Source organism: Oncorhynchus gorbuscha, linkage group LG20 (genome assembly GCF_021184085.1).
Source record: "Oncorhynchus gorbuscha isolate QuinsamMale2020 ecotype Even-year linkage group LG20, OgorEven_v1.0, whole genome shotgun sequence".
NCBI lineage: Eukaryota > Metazoa > Chordata > Actinopteri > Salmoniformes > Salmonidae > Oncorhynchus > Oncorhynchus gorbuscha.
In genome coordinates, this window is record NC_060192.1 from 17,191,661 (window position 1) to 17,218,462 (window position 26,802).

The window sequence follows — 26,802 nt, forward strand, 5'->3', positions numbered from 1 at the left end:
AGTCGTGGGTGAACAGGGAGTACAGGAGAGGGCTCAGAACGCACCCTTGTGGGGCCCCAGTGTTGAGGATCAGCAGGGTGGAGATGTTGTTACCTACCCTCACCACCTGGGGGTGGCCCGTCAGGAAGTCCAGTACCCAGTTGCACAGGGTGGGGTCGAGTCCCAGGGTCGCGAGCTTAATGACGAGTTTGAAGGGTACTATGGTGTTAAATGCTGAGCTGTAGTCGATGAAGAGCATTCTCACATAGGTATTCCTCTTGTCCAGATGGGTTAGGGCAGTGTGGTCGCAATTGCGTCGTCTGTGAACCTTTTGGGGCTGAGGTTGCTACTTAACACTTAGTGGTCCACTTGAAACCTTCTCCCAGGGTTGTGCTCTCTCTTACGCTTACCATATGTCATTTCTCCTTCCTAAGGCACAAATGGAAATATGTGGCCATCCTGCCACGACAAAGTCACAACACAATATGGCTTGGGCTAGGCAAATATGTAATGTTTGTTCCCTCTTACTTTATGGTAGGTGGAAATGTCCAACTCTCCAAGCATACATTTATTCCAAAGAACCCACAGGGGAATATTCCTGACTGTCTCTGGTAAAAGCCATGAAAGGTTGCTGTAAAGCATTACATCCCTGTCAACTTATGTGATGAGAATTTATGTTTCCAACTAGGGACACATTACAATGCAGTTTTGCTGGTGGGAGTACTGAACATCAACAGCTTTGTTTTAGTGATGCACAATATTTTACCACAGACATAGTTTACTGTAGGCTACAAGTGGGATATTAAAATGGAATTATGGGTGTAAGGTTTTTTTATGCCTTTGCTGTGTATTGCCAAATCTGACTTCAGACCCCTGGCCTTACCTACTCTCTATATTTTCTAATCCTGGTTAGTTACACAATTGTATTGATTACTTCTGACCATTTAATAGCTAATAAGACATGACAATCAACATTGGGTTCATGTATTTTAAACAGGAAATCGTATAGGAATGTGATCCAACCGCAACAAGGGTACTGCTGGATGGCCTGTCACTTTCAGGTCTACGTCTGTTCTGTCTCAGAATCAGGTAAAATTGTAGAAAACTGTATCCGCTAGAGGGATACACATACGCTTTCCAAACTCCGTAAACAGCGTCCCATCACTGTGTCCCACTGAGAAATGGAATTTCCGCCAGTGAGTACCGGTCTGACTTCCCACTTCGGCTAAAAAATAAATTTAAAAAGCCCGGAACGTTCGAAACATGATTTCCACGCTCTTTAAAAAGACCTGAGAAATCGCTTTAAAGCGGACGCCCAGTGCTGACTCTCCAAGTGTCTCTGCTTCAAGCAAATGAATGAGGATCGCGATGCTTATTACTTTTGCAGCTCTCTCTCTCGCCTTACAAGATAATGTTGTGCATTTCAACTTTTGAATATCAAAAAGCAAGTCAAGGAATGTTTTTTTTCTTTAATAAAATAATGACAGGTCGGTTTATTATGACTTTTATTTAGAATGTAATATGTGGCATTTTGCATACTGTCTTACTTTACTGGTGGGATAAGAAAACAAAACCGGGTAACAAGCGTTTGGCGGACAACTGTGGGTTTCTGCGACTAAACTAACTCATACAATCCAAGGAGTGATGGGGGGCATGATCAACCGGATCCCTTCTGATTGATTACTTATTAGTCATCCCTTTGGCTTAATGAGACCCATTGAAAAGGCACAGTAGAACACCTGCATGAATCAAACATTCCTGAATCTCTCCAGAAGAGTCTTACTTTTGCTTAAACGCGGGCAAGGAAAGGGGGTCGTGGCTTAACATTAGCCAATAAGGGGGATATTACAGTATCGCTTCATGGGTTTATTTAGACTGATTCTACGGTTTGACAAGCAGCTGTAAAGAAAAAAAAACAGAAAGAGAAACTCGGGAAGATTTTATAGAGGAGCATTGTGGACCTACGAATTTTATTCTTATCTAATTTATATCTATCCATTGCTCTTTATATATTGTTTATCACTCCTTCTCCTGAAAATGAAACTTTGGACTTTTCCCTGGCTGCCTTGCCTGGTGATACTCATCTTGTGTTTTGGATCAGAGTGCGGGACTGTCCGGAGAAAGGGGAGATCCAAAAGGGACTTGGTGCGTATCAGGGAGGCGAGAGCCACCTTCCCAGGGGCTTGTGCCACACGTCTGCCGCGGGGCAAACGCTCCTTGCCCGGCATGGAACGACGGGTGCCTCGCCAGCGTCGGCGCTCCTCTCAGGCGGAGGAGAACTCTCCAAGTCGGGTGAAAGCTGTTTATTTTACCGGCAGGGGAGACCAACTTCGGCTTAAACCGAGCGTGGAGATACCGAGAGGGAATTTTACTCTGGAGATGTGGATCAAACCAGAGGGAGGCCAACGATCTCCTACGGTGATTGCAGGTAGCCTAAACAACTGTCTCAGTTCAGAAATTAATGAATGATCAGAATGATTTTACTAGTCTATGCGCCCTAAAATTCAACAACATATTTCAAAGTTAAGTGTGAAATATGTATATTTATTACCTCGAACACATTAAGCAGTAAAGTGGGCTAATATATGTTCATAAACCAATTGAATGTCATGACCCATATTTAGCTGTGTAGGCTATAATTTTATCATGCATGTTGTATTAGCTCAAATCATGCACGGTTGTCACCGTAAAACATCCATGCAGTCGTAACTGAGTTGAGAGTGAGTTCATCTCACAACTGACCCACGCCAATGTAATGTGATGTAATACCTTGAAAAGTGTAATAGCCTTTGAGAGATGTTGTGTAGACGCACGCATTAGCCTACTTGGGTATGATCATTCAGCTAATATTTACGGTCTTAATGAATGCATTTTATATAAATATAAATAACCTGGTATATTTTTCGAAATATTTCTAATTTAAACTCTTATGAGCAAAATTACTCAAATAGTGGGTGGTCTATCACCATTTTATCTTATTTCAAGGTTGTTTGATATTGCCATTTATTCCGCATCACTTGATTGACAGGTGATGTCATCGTGCGTAGAAATTGTATTTTTTTGTGAGGCGTCTGGCTATTTTAAACTATGATGTAATGCTCAAAACTTTGAATCTGTGGGAACGTCACAGGAGGCAAAAGGAGAGAGCTAGAGAGATCCATTTTTATTCTGGTGTGTCTAGGGCACCGTCCGTGCCGCAATCCCAAGTGCCTCCCAAATCGACACTTCTGGATTGGCTGCTGAGGTTACGAGACAGGAATAGAGTCCCAGGGTTTTCCCCATTGCGCGGAGGGACGCGCTATTCGCTGCGTCTGGGATTCCTCAAACCTCAACATTTGTGCATAACATTAGGTGACTCTAACATTAATAAAAAATGAAACCGACTGTTGGATTGGGTGGTCTTAGCAGTACAGTCTAAAGACTGGCTTTAGCTTTGTAAAGGGATGGGAGGGAGACAGTAACCTGCTTCATCCACGCACAACGTACCCTGTGAATGTTGTGAGCTATTACGCAACCGACTAGAGCAGACACCGTACTGGTTACAGTCCTTTCATTCTGAAATCCACAATGCCAAGTCTTAGAAGACAATTTCTTCCAATGTATATAATGTTTATAGATTTCAGTGTCTGTGCCACTGCTTCTGATGTATATTTGTATGCGATTCGATCCCATTGGCTGCCAACAGGGAGCGTCGCAAACACAACTGATTGCATGTGTGCAGATGCATACTACTGTCTGCTACCCCTTGTGAGGCACTTACCATTGAGAAGGGATCTCCAAAAGGTTTTACTCTCTTACACACACACACACACACACACACACACACACACACACACACACACACACACACACACACACACACACACACACACACACACACACACACACACACACACACACACACACACACACACACACACACACACATTACAGTTGGCCCAGAACAGAGCAGCACTTTTGGCCCTTAAATGAAGGCCTACAAGGACAGTTGATATCAACAACATGCAAATCAATCTCATCTGGCTCAAAGTGAGAGGTATTGACGTATTAGAGTATCAAACTGTCTTTTTATTCGGTTAACACACAGCTCAGACAGTCATACATACCAAACAAGATACCAGAGGTCTCTTCACAGTCCCCGAGTCCAGAACAGAGGCCAGGAAACGCATGGTACTTTATAGAGCCATGACTTCATCCAACTCTCTTCCAACTCAGGTAACTCAATCTATCAGAAAAATCTGATTTAAAAAATAGATAAAATAACACCTCACACACTCTAAAATACACACTCACACTATTCTTAGCAATGTAATATAGTATTGCAATATTGTAATGTAATAATGGAGCAATGTAAATATGTATAAAATACTACTACTCCGGGTCCATCCCTGTGTGTGTGTGTGTGTGTGTGTGTGTGTGTGTGTGTGTGTGTGTGTGTGTGTGTGTGTGTGTGTGTGTGTGTGTGTGTGTGTGTGTGTGTGTGTGTGTGTGTGTGTGTGTGTGTGTGTGTGTGTGTGTGTGTGTGTGTGTGTGTGTGTGTGTGTGTGTGTGTGTGTGCGCGTGTGTGTGTGTGTGTGTGTGCGTGTGTGTGTGTGTGTGTGTTTTGGGTGCGCATGTATATGTGCATGTTTATTGTGTGTGTGTGTGTGTGTGTGTGTCTGTGTGTGTGTGTATCCAGTATGTGTGTACTAGGTTTGGCCTGGTGGTGGGGGCTGCCTAAGCCAGCCCCTTATTAAATTCACTCTAGGCATTACAACTCTTCAGGGAATCTATTGAGAGCTCTGTGACTCAGATAAATGTCTTAGCCCAACTGGGACATGCAGTCTGCTTTGGGGATGTCACGTGTATTACCTATCTTATACATGACATTTTATTGTTTGCTCTCATCACATTAAGATCAGTGTGGTTGGAAAAATGTGCTTTTGAAGGAAAATAAGAAATGCCCTATCGAGCAAATGTTGTGATGCCTAATCTTTTAAATCCAATTGAGACCTCCCAACAATCCCAGGCATAAAGCAGTCCCATCCTGTTGTTTTGACCCTGGCCTGGCTTGTTTTCTACAGCTGTTTCAGCCTTGTTGTTGTTTTTGCCCCGCTTTTTATCACGACACTGCTGTTGTTTTTTTATTGAGCTTGTCATCTCGCCGTTTCATGAGTGAGGGGAGATGAGTAGTACAGTACAGTTCTGTGGCATTTACTTATTGTTTACAATAAAGCCCACACAGTGAGACCTCTGAGTGCCAACAAAGTGACGGCTTGAGGACCAGTGATAACTCCTGTTTGATAAACATACATCTGTGGTTCCTTTCTGGTCTTACTTACTGGTCTTACTTTCTAGTCTTACTTTCTGGTCTTACTTTCTGGTCTTACTTACTGGTCTTACTTTCTGGTCTTACTTTCTGGTCTTACTTACTGGTCTTACTTTCTGGTCTTACTTACTGGTCTTACTTTCTGGTCTTACTTTCTGCTCTTACTTTCTGGTCTTACTTTCTGGTCTTACTTTCTGGTCTTACTTTCTGGTTTTACTTTCTGGTCTTAATTACTTTAAAAAAACTACATTGTTTGGTGAAGGCTTGTAAGTAAGCATTTCACGGTAAGGTCTACACCTGTTGTATTTGGCACATGAGACAAATACAATTTAATTTGCTTTGATTTCTTGACTCTGTGGCATAAAACAAGGGCTAGTGGAATACTCAAGTCATAGTCCAAACCACTTACACAGCAAGCAAGAGTTCCAAGACTCAAGGCCCACCATGTACGTATGTTGCATTGCTGGCATGTGTAGAGCCCCACCATGTACGTATGTTGCATTGCTGGCATGTGTAGGCCCCACCATGTACGTATGTTGCATTGTTGGCATGTGTAGAGCCCCACCATGTACGTATGTTGCATTGCTGGCATGTGTAGAGCCCCACCATGTACGTATGTTGCATTGCTGGCATGTGTAGAGCCCCACCATGTACGTATGTTGCATTGCTGGCATGTGTAGAGCCCCACCATGTACGTATGTTGCATTGCTGGCATGTGTAGAGCCCCACCATGTACGTATGTTGCATTGCTGGCATGTGTAGGCCCCACCATGTACGTATGTTGCATTGCTGGCATGTGTAGAGCCCCACCATGTACGTATGTTGCATTGCTGGCATGTGTAGGGCCCCACCATGTACGTATGTTGCATTGATGGCATGTGTAGAGCCCCACCATGTACGTATGTTGCATTGCTGGCATGTGTAGGCCCCACCATGTACGTATGTTGCATTGCTGGCATGTGTAGGGCCCCACCATGTACGTATGTTGCATTGCTGGCATGTGTAGGGCCCCACCATGTACGTATGTTGCATTGCTGGCATGTGTAGGCCCCACCATGTACGTATGTTGCATTGCTGGCATGTGTAGGGCCCCACCATGTACGTATGTTGCATTGCTGGCATGTGTAGGGCCCCACCATGTACGTATGTTGTATTGCTGGCATGTGTAGGGCCCCACCATGCCCCCCCACCATGTACGTATGTTGCATTGCTGGCATGTGTAGAGCCCCACCATGTACGTATGTTGCATTGCTGGCATGTGTAGAGCCCCACCATGTACGTATGTTGCATTGCTGGCATGTGTAGGGCCCCACCATGCATGTGTATTGGGCCCCACCATGTACGTATGTTGCATTGCTGGCATGTGTAGAGCCCCACCATGTACGTATGTTGCATTGCTGGCATGTGTAGGGCCCCACCATGTACGTATGTTGCATTGCTGGCATGTGTAGGGCCCCACCATGTACGTATGTTGTATTGCTGGCATGTGTAGAGCCCCACCATGTACGTATGTTGTATTGCTGGCATGTGTAGAGCCCCACCATGTACGTATGTTGCATTGCTGGCATGTGTAGGCCCCACCATGTACGTATGTTGCATTGCTGGCATGTGTAGGCCCCACCATGTACGTATGTTGCATTGCTGGCATGTGTAGGCCCCACCATGTACGTATGTTGCATTGCTGGCATGTGTAGAGCCCCACCATGTACGTATGTTGCATTGCTGGCATGTTGTACGCATGTTGCTTGCTGGCATGTGTAGGGCCCCACCATGTACGTATGTTGCATTGCTGGCATGCATGTGTAGGGCCCCACCATGTACGTATGTTGTATTGCCCACCATGTACGTATGTTGTATTGCTGGCATGTGTAGAGCCCCACCATGTACGTATGTTGTATTGCTGGCATGTGTAGGGCCCCACCATGTACGTATGTTGTATTGCTGGCATGTGTAGGGCCCCACCATGTACGTATGTTGCATTGCTGGCATGTGTAGGCCCCACCATGTACGTATGTTGCATTGCTGGCATGTGTAGGCCCCACCATGTACGTATGTTGCATTGCTGGCATGTGTAGGCCCCACCATGTACGTATGTTGTATTGCTGGCATGTGTAGAGCCCCACCATGTACGTATGTTGCATTGCTGGCATGTGTAGGGCCCCACCATGTACGTATGTTGCATTGCTGGCATGTGTAGGCCCCACCATGTACGTATGTTGCATTGCTGGCATGTGTAGGCCCCACCATGTACGTATGTTGCATTGCTGGCATGTGTAGAGCCCCACCATGTACGTATGTTGCATTGCTGGCATGTGTAGGGCCCCACCATGTACGTATGTTGCATTGCTGGCATGTGTAGAGCCCCACCATGTACGTATGTTGCATTGCTGGCATGTGTAGGCCCCACCATGTACGTATGTTGCATTGCTGGCATGTGTAGGCCCCACCATGTACGTATGTTGCATTGCTGGCATGTGTAGAGCCCCACCATGTACGTATGTTGCATTGCTGGCATGTGTAGAGCCCCACCATGTACGTATGTTGCATTGCTGGCATGTGTAGGGCCCCACCATGTACGTATGTTGCATTGCTGGCATGTGTAGAGCCCCACCATGTACGTATGTTGCATTGCTGGCATGTGTAGGGCCCCACCATGTACGTATGTTGCATTGATGGCATGTGTAGAGCCCCACCATGTACGTATGTTGCATTGCTGGCATGTGTAGAGCCCCACCATGTACGTATGTTGCATTGCTGGCATGTGTAGAGCCCCACCATGTACGTATGTTGCATTGATGGCATGTGTAGGGCCCCACCATGTACGTATGTTGCATTGATGGCATGTGTAGAGCCCCACCATGTACGTATGTTGCATTGCTGGCATGTGTAGAGCCCCACCATGTACGTATGTTGCATTGATGGCATGTGTAGAGCCCCACCATGTACGTATGTTGTATTGCTGGCATGTGTAGGGCCCCATCATTGCTGACGTATTTACAGAATGCAATGTATTTAGTGATGCCTGTTTGTTAGTGGTAACATTTGCTCTGAGACACAGAGAGGATGGGCACTTGCCAGGAGAACTCACTGCCTACTCACATGAGGAGATGTACCCGCTGCGGTCTGCTTACCGCTATCAAACAGGAATGCTGGGGATGTAAAACTGACCTGTACGACACACACACACACACACACACACACACACACACACACACACACACACACACACACACACACACACACACACACACACACACACACACACACACACACACACACACACACACACACACACACACACACACACACACACACACACACACACACACACACGTTGTCATTTGTAATGCAGATTTGGTGGATGGAACTGCAGGAGAATGACTCCAGCAGAGCAACACGATTCAGGACCTTGAACAGCGTTGACAAAATGAGCATGCGCACACAGGAAGTAGAAAGGACCATCAAAAAAGGGGAAAAAAAGGAAGCATTCTTTTTACTCAGGATCCCAGGGTAGCAATAATGGAGTAGCTCAGTGTTACGACTCCACTGGCTAGCTGAATTGATTTGGGCACTCGTTCAAATACACGCAAACGCTCCACCAAACACCTGTCACTGAGCAGCCTTTCATTTTACAAAGGAGGACGAGTGCTGTTGCTTCAGCTTAGCCTCTTTGGGCTAACCCTCCAGTCAAAGAATCTGTAGCATTGTCTTCTCCCTATTGTGACATGTTGACATGTTGTAACAATTCGCCCCGCTTTTGAAAGTTACTCAAAGATGGTCTTTAATGAGGAAGGGGACCCTTAAATTACAGTTCAACTTGACTGAATGCTACCATGTACTTTACATCCTCATGGCAGTTCATGTCACACATTAGCATGTCATGTTCCGTGTCCTAATGTGAGATGAACTTTACTTCTGACCTTTTTGCCCTTTTATCCAGGTCATGGAGGCCTGTCTCACATCAAAGGAAGGGAAATAAATAGCAAAACAGTGGATCAGAGTTTCTCTTCCATGACCAGCTGTAAACAATAAATGCCCATGTTGGCAGACGCATCATTTGATAACAAAGCAGAGTGGCACTTAAGTGCTATGAAGGTTTTAGATGTTAGATCATATAAAAACTAATGACATATACCATCTAAGATGACATAAATACACTTTGGTCAATGAGATAGTTGAGTATTAAACTTTAATACTCACTCTAGATTTATAGTTTTATAATACGTTAGAGGAAAGCCACAGGACACAGCAAAGGACGACATGTAGTCACTCATCTCTTGATTTCAGACTGTAGGAGGAAACTTAAGGATGAGGTGTGGGGGTTCTGTTGAGGTAATCTAAGGCTGGAAAATGCTGTCAAATTACCATGGTATTTTCCCCAAGCTGTCTGTTACTGTATAGTTTTGCCACATAAGAGATCATTTGCATTCTCTTTTTAATCATTAAACGTAATGAAAAGGTTTCAAGTTAATTACATTGTTGAAAGATGTCTCAAGTTAGTTATAGAGCAAAATGTAATTGACTTGTAATTGACTGTAATTTTTCTGGTGGTTAAAGGGTTTTCACCTGTGGAATGTCTATTGTGTTTAGAGTCGAAAGTATCCGTGGAAATTTCCAACATGTCAAATATCCAGTGTGACGCTCACTTCACTGTGTCCGTTACACACAAGTCCCTTTCCCCGACTTTCAGAGACCAAACATTTCAAAAGCACACGCAAAGGCCATTGTTCCCTTTCTCCCTGCTTTTCATCGGATTTCTCTGACATTTTCTCTCTCTTTTTTCTGTATCTGAGTGTGTTTGCTTTGGGGGAAGACAAATCGCAAGCTCAAGCAAGGTTGACTTTGAACCTGACACGAATGGCTTTTAGCCGTAGCGTCAGTGTGTGTATGCAAATTCCTGTGTGTGTGCGTGTGCGTGTGCGCGTGTGTGTGTGTGTGTGTGTGTGTTGTGTGCCCCATCCAACCTCAGAGCAGGTTAGGTCTGGAAAAGTGTACTATATTAGATGAATTGAGGTTGGCAGAATTATGACAGCTGTTTACACTAGGAGCCTTACACACATTTCGGAACACCTTTTAGCCTTGAGTGCGCCAGCTGACAGATGGAGGGGTTTTTCCTTCCACTGTAGTGGAAACAGTAAGGACGTCACACTCAATACGACTGACCTTGAAGTTGAACCCCACTATGCTCTTTGAATGGCTTTGGAATTAGAATATCCCCCTGACTCTTACTGTATGTATGTACAGCTGATGAAAAACATGTGAAAAATCCTTAAGAGTCTATTGAAGCACTTGGTGCGTCAATCTAAGTAAGATGGTAAAAAAATCCCTATCAAAATCTGCCAGTTTAAGCTAGAGATATCAGATACATATTTTGCATGGCCTGCGTCTCAATCCACCGCATCCACCTATGTTGGCCTTTTGGTGGAAAGTGGCCGAGCCACAGCAGTGTTTGTCAGACCATGAGACATCCCCAAAATTGTTTGTCGAAAAATGTCAGTAGCTTCCAGACGGTTTGGCCTTTATGACCAGTCTATAGAATGGGAAGTCTCTCACGGACACGATGGTGTTCTCCGTTTTGCTCTATGACTCCCACTAGTGCCCCGGGACTCGTCTGAAGGTAACCCATACAACCCATTGCTGTGTGAATACTGTCGATTGCATTGGGTTGCATTGGATTGTATTGGTCTGCATTAGACACTCCTACTTGGTTCACATTGGTTTAAAAAGACCTGAAATCGTCTCAGATCTCTTCATTATGTGGATGCCAGTGGAGGCTCCTCAGAGGAGGAAGGGGAGGACCATCCTCCTCAGTGAATTTCATAAAAATTTAAATTTTTAGTTAAAATACACTAAATATAATCACACAACCAAATAATTGATTAAAACACACTATTTTGCAAATAAGGTCTACAGTAGCCTTAACAGCACACTGTAGGGTAGCCCCCTGGTGTAGCCGGAGGACAGCTAGCTTCCATCCTCCTCTGGGTACGTTGACTACCATACAAAACCTAGGAGGCTCATGGTTCTCATCCCCTTCCATAGACTTACACATTAATTATGACAACTTCCGGAGGACGTCCTCCAGCCTATCAGAGCTCTTGCAGCATGAACTGACATGTTGTCCACCCAATCAAAGGATCAGAAATTTAATCTAGTACTGAAAGCACAAGATACAATATATAAAATGTGGTGAGTAGTTGATTTAATTTCTTCCAAAAGGAAGGAGAAGCAATAGAGAAATATATAGAGAACTGGGCGAATGGAATATGAATGGGAGTCATCCAATATGCTGTTATAAAAATAAGGCCATACTCATGAAAACAATTTTTCCTACCTCATCTTAAACAGCACTGACTTGAACAGGGCCCCTCGCCGGATTCGGAGTACTGCTTCCCCCTGTGTTTGAAACATATGCCCCTGCCAGCGATGGATCCCACTTCTCCGCAAAAATGATTTGTGAGCACATGTACTGTACTTCCTCATGCTTGAGGAGCTCTGCTAGGTATTAGGCATATCATAGTTCTCTGGTGAATGTGCATAGGCATACACACATTGTGTTCACACACGTACTGTACGCACACGTACACACACCCATGTGAAACAAATGTGTGTTTTCGGACACGTGTGAACAAATTACGTAAACAATTCAGATGGGGCCTCCTGAGTGGCGCTGCGGTCTAAGGCGCTTGAGGCGACACTACAGATCCGAGTTTGTGTCGCAGCTGGCCACAAATTGAAGACCCATGAGGCAACACACAATTGGCCCATCGGGGTTAGGGAGGTTTTGGCCTGATGGGATGTTCTTGTCTCATCGCGCTCTAGCGACTCCTGTGGCGGGCCGGGCTTAGCACGCTGACACGGTCGCCAGTTGTATAGTGTTTCCTCCGACACATTGGTGCGGCTGGCTTCCAGGTTATGCAAGCAGTGTGTTAAGAAGCAGTGCGGGTTGGCAGGGTTGTTTTTCGGAAGGACGCATTGCATGGGAGTTGCAGCGATGGGACAAGACTGTAACGACCAGATGAATATCACGAAAAGGGGTACTATTTTAATTTTTATAATAAAACAAATAAGAATCTGATGGGATTTTTAATGTTCACATGAGTCAGATGTGGTTTTCGGACACATGAAATTTCACATTCATAGATTTTTTTCACGACTTCCAGGTACGTCTGGTCTACCATGCAGGGATAGACCAGGACCAACCCTGCTTAGCTTCAGAGACAAATCAGTAGTGGGACGTAGGGTGGTATGTTGCTGGAATTTTAACATACCAAATTTTGCAACTGGAAAAAAGGCAGTAAAGGGGGTAACAGGGTAACATAACGAAAAACAGGGAAAATGTCATTACTATAAAAACATTTTCAGATTATACACTTTTCTTATCCATTTATAATTCAGTTGTTCTCACATTTGGAAGTTATTTCCTTGCAATATTTTGTTTGGCTATTTTTTCTTTTGGTTTTATGTTTTGCTTTCAATATCATTATTTTTGTTGACAAGACTAAGAACTTTGTATTCGACTTCAGAAGTTTTGCTTGATATTAAAGGGTACAAAAGTAACTCACTCACAAGAGGATTGCACCATATAATAACACTATTACTCTATTAAAGGTGCTTAAAGTGGCAATCCTTAATTTAAACATGAACAAATTGTACTCCCCGCCACAGTTTCAGTAAACAGCTGAGGGATGGGTCTGGAGAAATCCAATCATTCTCAAATCCGTAGACTACGCTACAGATGCAAAGACCGACATCCATGACATCAAAATGATAGGTTTGACTTTTTTTTAGGCTATACAATTGTTGCTTACATTTACAATTTGTTTACAAACATTGGCGTAAAACAAGTTTTAATTTTGGGTTCTTTAACAACAGTTAAACTAAGCTCATGACGCATTTATACAATATATTCTTCAAGAATCAATAGGTACATATCATTCATTTATAAAGTCCAAAAATGAATGTAGCAACTAAGCATTGTCCCATTAACATTGTCCCTTTAACCTTCATACAGCAGAACTATGTCACCATTTAAATGTGATCCATTAACCTGCCCCCTAAACATGTATTCTGTCCGCTGTTCCGTCTTATCACATGTGAGGAGAAGACATTATTTCAATTTGAATCTGCAATTCCACATGTGAAAGTGATATTTTCACAGTATTTTCTTACATGTGAAACTGCACATTTGACGTGTTGTTGTTGTAAGGACACATACACACTCTAAACACACAAACATTTAGCATTTAGAGATCACCTAAGAAGTGAAAGCACATTACCATGCTGAAGCTGACATGCTTTCCAAGTGCATCAGGGAAAAAGTTGTTTTGGTTCCTCTAGCATAGCAAGGCTTTTACAGAAAACTACTATGTCTGGCTCCCCCCGAAATGTTGAAATGGCCTCAATGCTCATAAAATCTTTCTTGTAAGAGTTTCGATGGGTCTCCCCAAGCTAAATACTGCATGCACCTTAACCCAATTTCCAGGACATTATGTCAATACTATCTTCAAATGTATCGTGTCAGTACATCTACTACATAATCTGTACCATATTGTTCATGTCTGGCCTACATCTGAAGAATGAGAGAATGTGATTACATGACACACAGATGCATTTGACATTTTGTTGGATGAACTAGAAGACGTAAACTCTACAGTAGAGCGTACACATTTTACTGTTAAAAATTCACATTAAGAATTGGCTATGGGCGACTCGAAGCAGACCTCCGAGGTTGATGTTGTTCAGGAGACAGCCTGAAAAACTAGCTCTGGGGCGGGACCAAAGCCGTGAGGCCCCTGAGACTAAACTTGAAATGTTAATAACGAAGAATGCAAAGGATAGTGGTGTAAAGTAACTAACTAAAAACACTTTGAAGTAATACTTGAGTGATTTTTGGGGGGTATCTATACTTTACTATTTCAATATTTTACAACTTTCATTTTTACTCCACTGCATTCCTTATAAAAAAGATGTACTTTTTACTCCACTGCATTTGCCCTGATACCCAAAAGTACTCATTACATTTCAAATGTTCAGGCAGGACAGCAATATGGTCCAATTCACACAACTATCAATATAACGAGTTGTCATCCCTACTGACTCTAACCTGCGGACTCACTAAACACAAATACTGAGTTTGTAAATTATGTCTGAGTGTACGAGTGTGCCCTGTAAATAAAATAAAAACAAGAAAATCATGCCTTCTGGTTTGCTTAATATATGAAATTTAATGTATGGCATTTACTTTTACTTTGTGTTTTTACTCAAGTTTGACAATTGAGTACTTTTCCACCACTACACTTAAGTACATTTAAAAACGGATACTTTTAACTTTTTACTCTAGTAGTATTTTTCTGGGTGACTTTCACTTTTACTTGAGTCATTGTCTATTAAGGTATCTTTACTTTTACTCACCACCCCAACCCTGACTGCTGTAGTGTTGAGCTCTGCTCTCTCTCAGCTGTACTAGAGGTGATCAGTGAATTATCTAACACCCTCCCTCTTTCTCGCTCTCTTTCTATCTTGATTGAGTGTTGTTCTCTTTAAATTGAATGAAGGTGTATCTTTGCTGATGTAGTCAGGACCTTTATGAAAGTCAAAGCTTCTTTCTCCCCTTTTCTCTATTTCTCTTACCATATCTCTCTCTGTGTCTCTATCTAATGTTAACTGACTGTCCCTCTCTCTCTGCTCTCTCCCAGGTCTGTACGACAAGTGTTTCTACGCCTCCAGCGACCGGGGTTGGCTGCTGGGCATCCGGGCGGTCAGCGAGCAGGGCAACCGTGACCCACGCTTCTTCTTCTCCCTAAAGACGGACCGTGCCCACAAGGTCACCTCCGTCCACTCCAACGCCCGCTACCTGCCCAACACCTGGGCCCACCTGGCAGTCACCTACGACGGGCTCTACATGAAGCTCTACGTCAACGGCGCCCAGGTGGGCGTCAGCCGTGAACAGTCGGGCAACGTCTTCAGCCATCTGACCAAGAAGTGCAAGGTGTTGATGGTGGGTGGGAACGCTCTGAACCATAACTACCGGGGGACTGTGGAGAGGGTAAGTCTGTGGAGGGAGGCCCGGGGACAGAGGCAGATAATCAGGGACATGGAGGGTCACGAAAATCCTCAAGATGCTCCTCTGCTGGTGATCAGGGAGACCTTTGAACACCCTGCCCGGAAGTGGCTGACAGTGAAGGATGGGAGCTTCCCCCAGCCAGAGGAGGGTTGCAGCAGGGCGGGGCAGGCTGGAGTAGGGGTAGGAGAAGGTGGAACTGGAGGGTCTCTGGACACTACCCTGGAACCCCCGCCCTGTGGTCAAACTGTCTGTGACAACGTGGAAGTGGTGACCAACTACAACCGCACCTGGACCTTCCGGAAGTCCAAGACGGTACGTTACCGTGTGGTCAACGTGTGGGACGACGCTCGGCGCCGGCCCACCGTCACGCCTCGTCAGATCCACCTGCAGCACCAGCAACTCAACGACGCCTTCGCCGTCTACAACATCACCTGGGAGCTGAGCGTCCACAACGTCACCAACTCCTCGCTGCGCCACCGTCTGGTCCTGGCCAACTGTGACATCAGCAAAGTGGGTGACGAGGCGTGCGACCCAGAGTGCAACCACACGCTGACGGGTTTAGACGCGGGTGACTGTATTAGGCACCGTAGCCACTGCCCTCAGTCCAAGCAGGGCAACGGGGTGTGCGACCCCGAGTGTAATTGGGACAACTTCTTCTACGACAACGGAGACTGCTGTAACCCCAATGTGACGGATGTGACCAAGACCTGCTTCAACCGCTCCTCTCCACACAGGTCAGCTCTCTGTCTTTGTCTTTCTCTTTGTCGCTGCTTGATGAGCCCGAAACAAAGATATAGCCTGGCTCCAAAGTTGGAGTCGAGGTTTCTCACAAAGCATGAAATGATGTCGAAAGGAGATTTGTATGTAGTGTACATTTTATCTTCAAGTTAGGATTTGCCCGTTTTTCAGGGTCTAGTCAACAGTTTTGTGTCTGATTGTTCAATCGTAAGTACTATTAAGTACTATATATGTATGTGTACCTGACATGGCATTCTGTGCATGCTACCCTCACCAACACTGTTATTTTTCACTGCTATGATCCATTGTTGTCATACATACACACTGTCTGGAGTGACTCACATAACTGCACACATCTTCTCATTACACAGTCAGTCAGGACACTGATGTGAGGTTGTGATACACAGTCTGTCAGTTCCACTGTCTCCTGGCTGGCCCTCTGTGAGCAGAGTGTAACTCTACCCCCGGCAGTGTGTGTGGCCCAGCAGGGTGTCCTCTGGGGCCGCGAGTCCAATCTGGCTTTAAGACAGACTGAATCCGCATCCTACACTTGGGGGGGGGGGGGGGAGGGGGGGCAAACCAACGAAACACACTTTAGTGACCCCGGGACAGCCCAGATGGATTTTTTCTCTCTTAATTTTTCAACTTATTTTCTCTCCCTCGCTCTTCTCCGTCTATCCCCTGCTGCCCTACTGAAGCTAGATTGATTGGAAACAAGTGAGATTGGAAACTATTACACTCTAGAAAGACCAGAAGGGGTAATTAGAGGTCAGAGGAGAGTGACCAGCATCACTTTGCTAGCAGTAGTAGGGACTCATTTCAACGTAGTACTACTCTATCCAGGAAACACCCAAGAGACATTTTTGAAGGGGAAGTATATCTCCCTTGGAAGGGGGGGGGGGTACACTTCTCTGCACCCTTACTGCTCTTCTCTTTAAGCCTCTGCAAGAATGTTACAGAAAAATCATAGGATTTTTTTTTTACCTCAGAAAATCATTTTGAAGTTTGATTACTGCAGGGTTGTGGCGAGGAACAGTTTGATAGGGTTACTGGGAGGATATGCGGTGGCCTCCACTGATCTAGTACCTGCCAGTATCTGCAGGATTCCTACTCTGTACCACAGAGGATGATTGAGCAGCATTGAGAAAAACATTCTCTGGTTCACTCTGGAACTGCTTTTTGTCATGGACCTTGAGGGGCTCCAGTAATAAAGGATTGGATTTTTCTTGGCAGGCGTGACACTCAAACACAGAGGCCGGAGACATTTTGTGGCAGTTGTAGGGGGGTCCTTGTGGTCTTGAAGTTCTCTCGCTGCCTGGATAAAAAATCGACCAATGTCAGATGCTCGTAAATGTTTTTGGACGCCGCCATGCTAAAGAGAGGGGGGGGGGAAAAAGCTCCAAATAGGGTTATTGTGGGGATTATTTGTGTCTTTCTGATGTAGCCAGAATCAAGGCACTAGGCTGTTTTCTATCATTCTCATTGCTCAGGCCTGGAAGCACTGTCTCGCTGGCACTCTCTCTGTATTTAAAACGGCTGCTAAACAACTTTGTGTGAGGCGACATCAGAAAGCAAAAGCAGGTAGGTTTGCCATCTCTTCTCTCCCCTCCGTTTCAGTCATCAGTACAAAGTAATTCATCAACAATCAGCCTAGACGGCTTCTCTTAGAAATCAGCTATTGGCACACGCTTACAGTCCCTACCATTCAAATATCCCTGCAGGCATATGAAAGATGGGCTGTTGAAAGGGGGGATAAGAGAGATTGAGAGAAATTAAGTAAGAGAGAGAGAGAGAGAGAGAGAGAGAGAGAGAGAGAGAGAATTCTTAAATTGATAAAGAGAAGCTCCCCCAAGTGCTTGCTTATTTTGGTTTGATTGTGGTATGTGGAGGACCACACTACAAACATTATTCAACATTCCTCGTTAATTGTGGAATTCTGGATGAACAGCGCGCCACATACGCAAGGGAACAATGGCTGTGAGGTCCTGCGTTTATTTTTGTAGACCTCATGCCTGTTACCACTTAGTGTGTTTAGGAATCTGGCTAGCAGGGTACTGTGGTAGGCCGCTTGCGCTAGCTACTCTTCTCTGCAGTCCACAGACAGAGGTTCCTCTGGAAATACCAGCGATAATACTTAACACTCCCCCCTTCGCCGAAGGAAATATTTTTCATTGTTTTCACAGGCCTTTGTTGTTATGCTGTTTTACGGTTATGCCAATATTTTTCATGGGATGACATTCTTACTTATGTCTGGTACTGTGCTTAACGGTATGTGAATTTCTGAGGTAAAACAACAGTAAGTATCCTTTGCGGAGAGTAAGAGGAAAACATGGTCTGGACACTGACAGCTCTCTTAGAAGAATAAGCTGATGTTTGTGTTTGAAACACTAAAAAGAGACATTCGAACGCAACTCAGTTGAATTCCACATGTACAACACACAATCTCAATATGTGACATCCTATAGACATGTCTTTCCTTCCACGTAAATGGTTCTATCTAGATTTACTGACATACCTGTTGCACAGGATCTACACAGGGTGAGAAAAGAGGCCGTCACGCCTCTGGCCTAGCTTCGTCAGGGATGAAGAACAATTTGTTCCCGCTTGGCCTCTCTGCATGTCACTGTCTCTCTCCCTGGCACAGTGGCAGGTTAATGGTCACACACACACACACACGCACACGCACACACACCCCAGCCCACTCCCCTCCTGTCTTTCTCAATGAGTGTATTCTCCTAGGACCATTGAGTTGGGTGCTTTACAATCTGTCTTCTAAACCCTAAGCCCTGCAGCTCATAAACCTGGCCCATGTTAATGGCTTCACCCTAATGGAGTGGCTAGGGCGTAAAACTAGCTGTTAGCACTCTCCCATGAAAGCCGTAACACCCTTGTAAATGCACCTGTTTGTTGGTTGACCCCGGCCCAGACTGAGTTCACCTGCACTCTGTGTGTTCGTCCCCACATGTCATCAGCCGGTACTGGGAGGGATGCTGAGATGGGGTGAGGTAGGGAGGGTGGGCCACAGAGGGGGGTGATGGACATCAATAGGGTCATTTTGGTCAGGGTGTGGGGCGGAGAGGTGTTGAGTAAAAGTTTAAGATGGGCCTTTCCCATCTACCTCAACTGAAGAGTTAGGAAAGACAGAAGTACTGTTATTGCTATCACCACCATAGTTGATTTGATTTGAAAAAACTCCCAATCAGGAGTTGATTATAATTTACATGGTTGAGATGGTACAGAAGGTGTTGTACAGTGGCAGTCACATGGAAAACTGTCATGTTGAAATTTACACACACAAATTTCAGAGGTGGGGGGACAACACATTTTGAAGGTGGTCCCCCCACCTCTGAAACCCAAGTTTAAGGTCATGATTGGTTGGTATGGACACACCACAACACTATTAAGAGTGTTGGTATAAACAGAAGAACTTCAAGCAATGGCAATTATATAATGTGTTTCTATGCTCGGCCCTATATACTCAGTACTGTACTGTAACTGTGGAAATCCCAGCTCTGCTGTCCAACCTTTGAAATTTGAGTGTCAACACTTGGTCTTATGTATGTTGTGTCTTCCTTGGAAGGTGAAAAAACACAAAATATTGATGGAGAAAAAGAGCATGAGTGTGATAATAAAGGCAGGGATGAATGATGGCTTTAGGATCTGTGGTGTTGACCGACTCGATGACAGGAGAGCTGAGGATTTCTTGGCTGTAAGGCTGCCAACTCACCACAGCGTTTCACACTCAGCAGCCCCAGACATATGTATACGAGGCACATTTATGGGCTTATATGAATTATATATGGGTGTAAATGGATGAAGTCATAATCCTCTATTTAATATGTATCAGATATACAAGCATTAACACAGCAGTTTCAGCACTCATCACACCCCGGACTGTCTTGGAACAGATGCCCGTTGACGTCTGAATTTAGTGAAGTTACATTTTCCTTTTTTTCTCCTCTCGCCTCTACTCTCGGAGGGTCTTCTCGCAACGTCTCTTTCTAAAATCTAGATTCTCTTCACAGGGCATGCCTGAAAAGTGGAGTGTTCAAATGAATGGAAAATGTTTTCTCCTCGTGTGGCTCGTCCCTTATGAAAGTGCAAGATGAGGGGCTAGAAGCGAGGGATAGAGGATGAGGGGTAAGGGTTAAGGGTAAGCGATGAGGGGAGAGGAGAGGAGCGCTGATGGGGATGAGACTGACCCTCAGGTCCTAATTTGGGTTATACCAGAGACAGGACATCCTTAGAGAAGGGACTTGAGGCCAGGGAATGGAGAGAGGGAAGGCGGATGGAAAGAGGAAGAACCGGAGGGAGGGAGAACGCAGAAGAGAGAGGGGAAGAGACAGGGAAAGTGAGAGACCGTGTTAGAGAGGGAGAGAGACAAAGTCGATCGCATGACTGGTCCCAGACTGGCATACTCACTCCCAGGGGCGACACTGGCTAAAGTGATGTCACACAGCCACTGCTCTCTCCCCTTTCTCAACAGCATCCCACTACATCAAGCAGTCAATTACTTTCCTACAAAGCTGATCACATATTTATACACACAGAAGAGTGCAAATCCATGCAACACGACAGACACACATGCAGCCTGGCCTGTTTTTATGCAGTCATGCTAAACCCTGCTGTTTGTGCACCGGGCAAAGCCATAGCCTGCATCAGTCCATCCAGTCCACATCTGATGTGTGTTGTGTTGTTGTAACGGAGCCAGTGCATTAAACCTAATTGAACTCAGATCAGCTGGGTTCTGATCTACAGTAGTACTGCTTTTATCTGTTGCTGACTTACTCATCTCGCCATTAAACCCCCCTGATCCTTTTCCCCCCTCATGCACGGCGGCCAAAAAGCCGGACAAATATTTTCAGAGGAAATAATGAAATTCCTGAAATGATTAGAGAGAGGGACATTATATCATGTGCTCTCTGTAGGTCTGGGCCTGGTGCTCGCCTCTGCTCTCCCATAGGCCATGGAGGACCTTTCCACTATGCTACCCCTTTATTCCAAACATACCTGGCCCAGCCCCTGTGGCAGGAACTAAACTAACACAGCATCCTTATCCTTCCTCACCTGCTGGTCCTGGAAGAGGCAGATCAACAGCAGCAGGGGATTGTGAAACAGTTCAAGTGCTTACAGTACTTTAATTAACAATACTGACATACTTGACCAGCCCCTGAAGAACTCCGTTTTTTTTACATTGCTGGTAGACAGTACAGTTATTGATATGTGAAACCCACAATCAGATGTAGCTACAGATCTTTTGTAAAAGATGTACATTGACTCCAAAGGAAGCAGAAGGGTACAGCTTGTCGTCCTATTCCACACTCAAACAGCTGTGGTGTGCCATAACGACATGTACTACCCCCATCTGCACCCCTTGGTGTGGCCCAACCTCCTATACCACACTCTAACAGCTGTGGTGTGCCATACCGACATGTACTTCCCCCATCTGCACCCCTTGGTTTGGCCCAACCTCCTATACCACACTCTAACAGCTGTGGTGTGCCATACCGACATGTACTTCCCCCATCTGCACCCCTTGGTTTGGCCCAACCTCCTATACCACACTGTAACAGCTGTGGTGTGCCATACCGACATGTACTTCCCCCATCTGTACCCCTTGGTGTGGCCCAACCTCCTATACCACACTCTAACAGCTGTGGTGTGCCATACCGACATGTACTTCCCCCATCTGTACCCCTTGGTGTGGCCCAACCTCCTATACCACACTCTAACAGCTGTGGTGTGCCATACCGACATGTACTTCCCCCATCTGCACCCCTTGGTTTGGCCCAACCTCCTATACCACACTCTAACAGCTGTGGTGTGCCATACCGACATGTACTTCCCCCTCTGCACCCCTTGGTTTGGCCCAACCTCCTATACCACACTGTAACAGCTGTGGTGTGCCATACCGACATGTACTTCCCCCATCTGCACCCCTTGGTTTGGCCCAACCTCCTATACCACACTGTAACAGCTGTGGTGTGCCATAACGACATGTACTACCCCCATCTGCACCCCTTGGTTTGGCCCAACCTCCTATACCACACTGTAACAGCTGTGGTGTAGCATACCGACATGTACTTCCCCCATCTGCACCCCTTGGTTTGGCCCAACCTCCTATAAAGCCTTCATTATGCTGTCCCGACGCTCAACAAACCATATCCTAACATGTCACCTGCCACGATCAGTCACTCCAATGATACTTTATGACACCCCCAGTGTCCTCCACTCCTCCAGTGCTATGGATGGTAGTCCAGCCTATATTCTTATCCACTAAGGAGGGTGACGTGCTGTACCGTACCTCGGCCGGCACCAATGGTTTTTACTGCAACTGTTTCCAGGCTCCTTTTCTTCTTCTTCTTCTTCTTCTTCTTCTTCTTCCTTTTACGATGTCCTCACTTGTCATGTTTATTGTTCACGTTTATGGCCGCCCCGCTTCGACCCTCGTGCTCCGTGGCCCTCCTTCCCCGCTCATGGATCCTCTCCCTGATTCTGAGACCTCCCCTCCTCTTCTTCGCTTTTGCAAATCAAATTTGCCACATGTTTCGTTAAACAACAGGTGTAGAGTAACAGTAATAATGCTTACTTATGGGTCCTTCCCAACAATGCGGATATCATTTTTGGGGAAATAATAGATAAATAATTACACAAGGAATAAATACACAATGAGTAATGATAACTTGCCTATATACATGGGATGCCAGTACGGAGTTGATGTGCAGGGGTACGAGGCAATTGAGGTAGATATGTACATATAGGTAGAGATAAAGTGACTAGGCAACAGGATACACAATAAATAGTAGCAGCAGCGTATTTGATGAGTCAAGAGTTAGTGCAAAAAGGGTCATCACAGATAGTTCCCCAATACCTACCAGGACTATTTAACTAACTATTTAGCAGTCTTATGGCTTGGGGGTATAAGCTGTTCAGGGTCCTGTCCAGACTTGCTTTACTAGCCACGTGAAGCAGCTAGGGCTCTTTCAAATGAATCGTTCATGTAATTACATAAAATATAGCAGGCCAATTTTCTGCCATCGTCTCCCCCTGTAGACGTAAACGGTTTTCTCTTTGGCTGGTCGCCTATAATGCCATGGTTTAGAACCAGACATTATAGAAGGTGTATATTTTGTGATTCTTACAAACAAGGAACTCAAACATGGGTGAAACACGGGTCAAAACGTGAAATGCAACTCGTTCGACTGCACGTTCGTCTTTCTGATTCATGATGATATATCAGAGAGCGATGTTTTTTTTGCGTTCACCTCCAGTTGTCCTTGTGTTCACAAAAACAGCTGACAACTATGAACTGAAGAAACTCACATTTGCAACGTATTACTCTCTCCTTTAAGACTTCACTGATCTTGTCAATAGGATTTGCCAAGACCAAGAGCTTGGTTATTGAATAAGGGCTTTTGACATGGGCAGAGAGAAGGGGACTGACAGTTTCATGGGGTGGATTATGTGTTCTCATATGATATTCCCATGTCCACCTCTTGCATAGTATTAGCCAAGCACGGTAAACACATCTCAATCAGACCTGCTCAAGGTGGGCTCTAGACGTCCTATCTAAATTCTGTTTCAATCTGATCTGAAGCCTGTCTCAGCTCCCGGAATGATCTAGCTACCTCTTTTCTTAAGGGTCTGTTGTTGTCAGAAATGTTCAAATTCTTCTTCAGAAATAGGAAATAACTTTGCTCCAGGGCCCATTGTAAATCTGAAGTCTTTGAGAAATGAACTGGCTCTCATTCCTTGGAACTACAGTATATTGTTTAAGTATCTCTCTCTTTCTGTCTATCTCCCTGGTCTCCAGAGCCTATTTGGATGTAAAGGAGCTGAAAGAGATCCTGAATCTGGATGGCTCCACTCACCTGAACGTCTTCTTTGCCAACTCGTCTGATGAAGACCTGGCTGGAGTTGCTACTTGGCCGTGGGACAAAGAAGCATTAACACATTTGGGTAAAGACACACACACACACACACACACACACACACACACACACACACACACACACACACACACACACACACACACACACACACACACACACACACACACACACACACACACACACACACACACACACACACACACACTCCTCCTGCTCAACAGCCTCACATTGTTGATTGGGAGTAATTGCAGTCTTTCTACCTCCGCTCTGACAGGGAGGAAGGTGATAATGAAGCTGTGTGGGTCGATGAATAATGCATTGTCTCAATCCCACTCCAGCTTCCAGTACTTTCTAGTGTGAATAGGTGTTTGTCTGTGTCTGCTCTCCATTTGTAGGTGGCATTGTTCTGAATCCCTCCTTCTACGGCACATTTGGTCACAACCACACCATGATCCATGAGATCGGCCACAGTCTTGGGCTGTACCACGTGTTCCGGGGGATCTCAGAGATTGAGTCCTGTAACGATGCATGTCTGGAGACTGAGCCCTCGTTGGAGACAGGAGATCTGTGTGAAGACACTAACCCCACGCCCAAGTACAAGCACTGCAGAGACCCTGAGCCTGGCAACGACACCTGCGGGCGTCGCCACTTCACAAACACACCGTACAACAACTACATGAGCTACGCAGGTGAGATTGCACTGCTCACATACAAGCACAGAAACACACACATGCACGCACACATACTCATGCACATACACACACATTCATAACCACACATACAAACAAGTGCACACTTTATGACACAGATAAACAGGCACACACACACGAGGTATGCATGCACAAACACGCATGCATGCACACACACACACACACACACACACACACACACACACACACACACACACACACACACACACACACACACACACACACACACACACACACACACACACACACACACACACACACACACACACACACACACACACACGCACATACATACACACATACATACACACACACACACACACATACATACACGCACATACACACACACACACACACACACACACACACACACACACACACACACACACACACACACACACACACACACACACACACACACACACACACACACACACACACACACACACACACACACACACACACACACACACACACCATACAAACATGTCCAGATCGTCAAAAAACCCATCATGCTCTCCACTCCCTTACTCAGGGTAGTCACTAGTTACCACAGCCACAAAGTCATAATTATCACTCAACCTCGCTTATTTCTATAATTTCTCTTCTTAAAATCTGATTTTGAACCTAACCTTAACCAAACTGTTAACCTTATGCCTAACCCCTAACATTAAATGAAGACCAAAAACCTATTTTTTGTTTTTATGATTTTTTACGATTTATGACTTTGTGGCTGTGGTAACAAGGGATAACCCTCATTCAGAAATAAACACAGAGCACAAACAGATGAATTTTATCACCCTGTTGCAGGAGAACATCCCTGCAATGCAGCAAATGTACAACTTGTAGTTTATTTGAGGTTTTAAAAGTATTCTGAAGTTTGTTATTTCCACTTTGAAATTTCAGAAATGTATCAACCCCGATTATCCACATAATAATTCACATTTCCTGTTGCTGCAGGATTATTTTCCTGCTGTAGCAAACTGTCTCAAATTAAAATTCTACATCTGTAGGAATGTCCAACCATACAGTTAGTTTGCTGACCCTGAGTATGTGTGCCTTGGCAGGTGTGGAATGTAGCAAGGACATTGCATTGGAAATACACACTCGATATATTCTAATGTATGCTCAGGTCATGGACCTGTAGAGACATTAAGAATATCTCTTCTCTTAATAACATTGCTACAGACTATGTATATACCAGGCCCTGTTTTTCTATCTACTGATTGTATACATGTACATTACTTCTAAGGGCTTCCCTAACCTTGCCGTATTGGTTAATTCAACCTTTAACCTTTAACCTGCTCTAAAAGAAAATACATTCTAAATATCACTTAGTTTACGTGAATACATAATCTACAAACCATCATATTAAACTTTCTGATCTGATCTCTTCCACGTAGATGACGACTGTACGAACTCTTTCACCTCCAACCAAGTTGCCCGGATGCACTGCTACCTGGACCTGATCTACCAGACGTGGCAGCCCGATCCCAAGCCACCCCCTGTGCCCATGGCACCCCAAGTGGTGGAGCAGGAGCATGCCGCCATTACCCTGGAGTGGTTCCCGCCTATTTCCGGCCACTTCTACGACAGGTGAAATTAGCTGGACGAATGGGGCAGGCAGCACAATGGGGATATTTTTGCATTGACCTCCACTCTGCAAAGGACCTGGAGATATTTTGGATAAATGTGTTGACTGTCTGTTTGTATCACATCTAAATTAACACCTCTCTATTTTGACTGTATCTAAGTGATTAGTACCTGCATGTCTATATGGCCTGTATTTAAATGAGGGCCAGTCCAATTGGACTGTATCTGAGTTTGTTTCCATATAAACTGTATCAAAGTAAGTGTGTTTCCATATAAACTGTATCTAAGTTGGTTGGTGTGCCTGTCTGTTGGTTTCCTAGAGAAGTGGGATCAGTGTGTGATAAATGCACAGAGGGCCGGGTACTGATGCAATACGCATCCAACTCCTCGTCCCCCCCGACCCTGCGCCCCCTCTGGACACTGGAGCCCCCCGCGAGGCCGAAGGTAAGCAGCATGGTCACCCGTGATACAAGTCAGTATTCAACGTCCATCCATGTCTGAGGACTTCAGAAGATG

The 26,802-nt window shown here is 45.1% G+C and overlaps 1 protein-coding gene across 1 annotated transcript in view; it reads left to right on the top strand.

Moving 5' to 3' along the window:
* The first annotated feature begins 1,481 nt into the window (after positions 1-1,481).
* Positions 1,482-26,802, top strand: part of LOC124006638 (pappalysin-1-like) — a 136,539-nt gene continuing 111,218 nt past the window's right edge. The window contains 8 exon segments of the mRNA XM_046316684.1: positions 1,482-2,407; positions 14,986-16,087; positions 23,905-24,050; positions 24,379-24,672; positions 26,097-26,289; positions 26,607-26,679; positions 26,681-26,713; positions 26,715-26,730. Coding sequence (XP_046172640.1) covers positions 2,017-2,407; positions 14,986-16,087; positions 23,905-24,050; positions 24,379-24,672; positions 26,097-26,289; positions 26,607-26,679; positions 26,681-26,713; positions 26,715-26,730 — 2,248 coding nt within the window. The 5' untranslated portion in view covers positions 1,482-2,016.